Here is a 3542-nt window from a genome sequence, read left to right as displayed (position 1 = left end):
AACAGAAATATGGGGAAGTCTCAATCAAGGGCTATATAAATTAGGCATTACTTTAAGCTAGAAATCACTTCTGGGCACTTCAATAATGTCACATTTTATTGTACCTGATTTAATCCACAGTTCCTAATAGATAGGAAGTAAGCATAGTCTATTTCTTTTATTTCTTCCTCAACTTTATTGGGGGATAACTGAAGAATGTAATTTTACATATTTAAAGTATATAGTGTAATAATTTGATATACATGTGCATTATGAAATAATTACCAAGATCAAAATAATTAACCTATCACTTTACATAGCTAACTTTGTGTGTGTGTATGCATGTGTGTGTGTTGAGAATGCTTAAGACCGAATCAACAGGAAAATGCAAATCAAAACCATAATGAGATATTACCCTATATCTGCTAGGATAGCTATTATCAAAAAGACAAGAAATAACAAGTACTGGAAAGAATGTTGAAGAAAAGGAAATTCTAGTGTACTGTTGGTGGGAATACAAATTGGTGCAGCCACTATGGAAAACAGTATGGAGATTCCTCAAAAAACCAAAACTAGAACTACCATATGATCTAGCAATCCAACTTCTTGGTGCATAACTGAAGTAAACAAAAGTATCTCTATGACATATCTGTACTCCCACGTTCGTTGCAGCATTACACACAATAACCAAAATATGGAAATAACCTAAATGTCTTTCAATGGATAAATGGATAAACAAAATATGGAATATATAAACAATGGTATATTATCTAGCCATTAAAAGAAGATAATCCTGGGATCCCTGGGTGGCGCAGCGGGTTAGCGCCTGCCTTTGGCCCAGGGCGCGATCCTGGACACGGATCGAACCCCACATCGGGCTCTCGGTGCATGGAGCCTGCTTCTCCCTCTGCCTATGTCTCTGCCTCTCTCTCTCTCTCTCTGTGACTATCATAAATAAATAAAAATTAAAAAAAAGAAGATAATCCTGCCATTTGTGATAACATGGATGAGCCTGGAGGGCATTATGCTAAGTGAAACAAGCCATACAAAGAAAGATAAATACTGTATGATCTCACTTATACATGGAAACTTTTTCTAAAAAGTCAATTTCATAGAAACAGAATATAACGGAGGTTGCAAAGGACTGAGGGGAGTGGGAAATGTGGAAATATATGTCAAAGGGTACAAACTATCAGTCAAAAGAAGGATAATTTCTGAGGACTTAATGCACAGCATAGTGACTGTGGTTAATAATATGGTATTGTATACTTGAAATTTCCTAAGGCGTACTCAATAAAGGCTCAAGACTTCCTATGAATCTATTTCTGTATTTATCACTGTCCTCAGTGCCTCCAATTCCTTTTATCTTCAAGTTTTCCCAAGGTTTTTTAAAACAGATATTAGATTCCATAAATGATAGTTTCAACCAGAGTCCATTAAAATTATTCAGAAACACAAAGCACGATTTTTCTTTTTCTCTTATACAGAAGCAAAATATTGGTTCACAAACTCTCCTGTCTAAAGGTAATTTCTCATCTCTTATCTCAGGTTTGTATTGGAAAGCCCATGATATATGATCTAGAGTTTACAGCACCAGCAGCAACTTCATGTTATACTTTGTGGTAAAAAAAATCCAAAAATAACAATGCTTGGTAACTTCTTGAATAAAAATTAAGGTTTTATTCTACATAGTATTTATATTCAATAAAGCAATTAATTTTTGTGATTATAGAGCATTTATCAATTCCAAACAATAGCAAACAAAATTTATTTATTTATTTATTTATTTATTTATTTATTTATTTATTTTTACTTTTTAAAACCAGAAAGTTTATTTTGACTAATCGTTGAAATCCTTAAGATGAATTGGATGCTGCAACAGCTGCCCTCTTGGGCTTAGGTGTCGTTCCTTCACGGAATCCATGCCTGAATCTGCGGTATACAATTTTTAGGTGCCTCATTCGACCGGTCCCAGTGGTATTCCGTCTTTCAGCCTTGGCACTCCAGTTATACTTTCTCTTCTGCTTGGCAGGGTAGCCGCACTTGCCGCAGGTGGACTTCTGAAGGTGGTAGGCCTTAGAGCCACAGCTGCGGCACAACGTGTGCATCTTATTGCGACGCTTTCTGAACGATGACGTCCCTTTCGTCATCTTGTTTCCGCGGCAGACCCCCATATCAAACAAAATTTAAAGATAATGAATATCACATATGATGTGTTAAATAATTACTTGCAAGTATTCTTCATTTTACTGCCAGAAATGAAATTGAAAGAACTTTGCATTTGTAATTCGTTCAGATATGGGTAGCCATATTAAAATATAAAAGGAATACTATTTTCTTTTAGAAAATATAGTTTTTACATGAATTAAAATCAATTCCTTATTTATTTAATAAAAGCATTGTATTGAAAATATCAATGCAGAACTAATGCGTGGTGTCATTTCCAAGTACTTTGAACAAGAAAGAATTTTTACTCCATATTCAAAATAGCAATTTTAATAGCCCCAAATATAAAAAAGAAAGACTAGGATAATACATAGCAGAGGAAAGACATCATACACTTATTTTACTCTTCTAAAACTGAGACTCATATGAATTAATTATAAAATGAAACTAATAAAGGTATCACAACTATCTCTTAATAGACCTGAGAGAAATTAATTCAAAACTAATAAGATAGAAAAATCAGTTGTACAATCTTAGGTCCTTAAAGGTCCTTAATATTTAAATATTTAAAATATTAAGTAATTGCACAACTTCACTTCATAGATGCCATTAATGTAAGACTAGATCTGTTACAAAAATACATAAGAAGGGCATGTCCTTTATAACAGACTCTTTTCTGTGCCAAAGCAGTTTCTCTAATATTAGGTTTCATATATGTGACTTCTTGCTTAAGTCTTGTGTCCCAAGTATAGTGTTATTAAGAACCCCTCTCCCCTTGAATTTTGGGGAAATAATCAGGTTGAACTAAGTGTCTAATCGTGACAGTTTGAGAAGAGACCACACAGAATGGAAAGAACAATGGATTGGGAGCTACAGATTCCAAGTGCCTGTCTTCCCTCCTTAACCCATTAGCCTTGTAATCTTCCTTGTCTTCTTGGCTTTTTGAATTTCAGTTTCCTCATCTGTAATCAACCATATCAGTTCTAATTATTTTATAGGATCGTGGAAAAGGTCAAATGATAAGAGATGAGCAAGCAATTTGAAAATGCACAATTTTATAATTCAAAGCATCTTGAGAAAATGACTGTCTCATCTAGAATTTAGAAACTTTGCAATATAAGAAAAACTGAATGTTACTACCTTTTGTAAAATATCCCACTGCAGAGAATAATCCCATATTTAAAAATACATTAAGAGCTACTGGTGATGCTTGTTCAATTTTATAATTCCTTTGCAATTCGTTTATAAAATTGAATAACAATCTTCTTCCAATAAAGTTTTTGAATATATTGCATTAGTATTATTCATGTGAATAAAAGTGTATATGGAAACCACTTTAATGTATATTTTGAAATTTGAGGCTTTTAAAATTAAATACTAAAATATATCTTGATTTG

At 33.2% G+C, this 3542-nt stretch overlaps 1 protein-coding gene across 1 annotated transcript; it reads right to left on the bottom strand.

The window, feature by feature from the left end:
- Window positions 1-1787: 1787 nt before the first annotated feature.
- Window positions 1788-2147, bottom strand: LOC112649367 (60S ribosomal protein L37-like). The gene has a single exon (XM_035712152.2). The coding sequence runs from the start codon at window positions 2127-2129 to the stop codon at window positions 1836-1838; it is 294 nt and encodes a 97-aa protein (XP_035568045.1). The 5' UTR covers window positions 2130-2147; the 3' UTR covers window positions 1788-1835.
- Window positions 2148-3542: the final 1395 nt, after the last annotated feature.

The sequence above is a fragment of the Canis lupus genome, chromosome X, assembly GCF_003254725.2.
Source record: "Canis lupus dingo isolate Sandy chromosome X, ASM325472v2, whole genome shotgun sequence".
NCBI lineage: Eukaryota > Metazoa > Chordata > Mammalia > Carnivora > Canidae > Canis > Canis lupus.
This window is presented reverse-complemented; position numbering and strand designations above follow the sequence as displayed.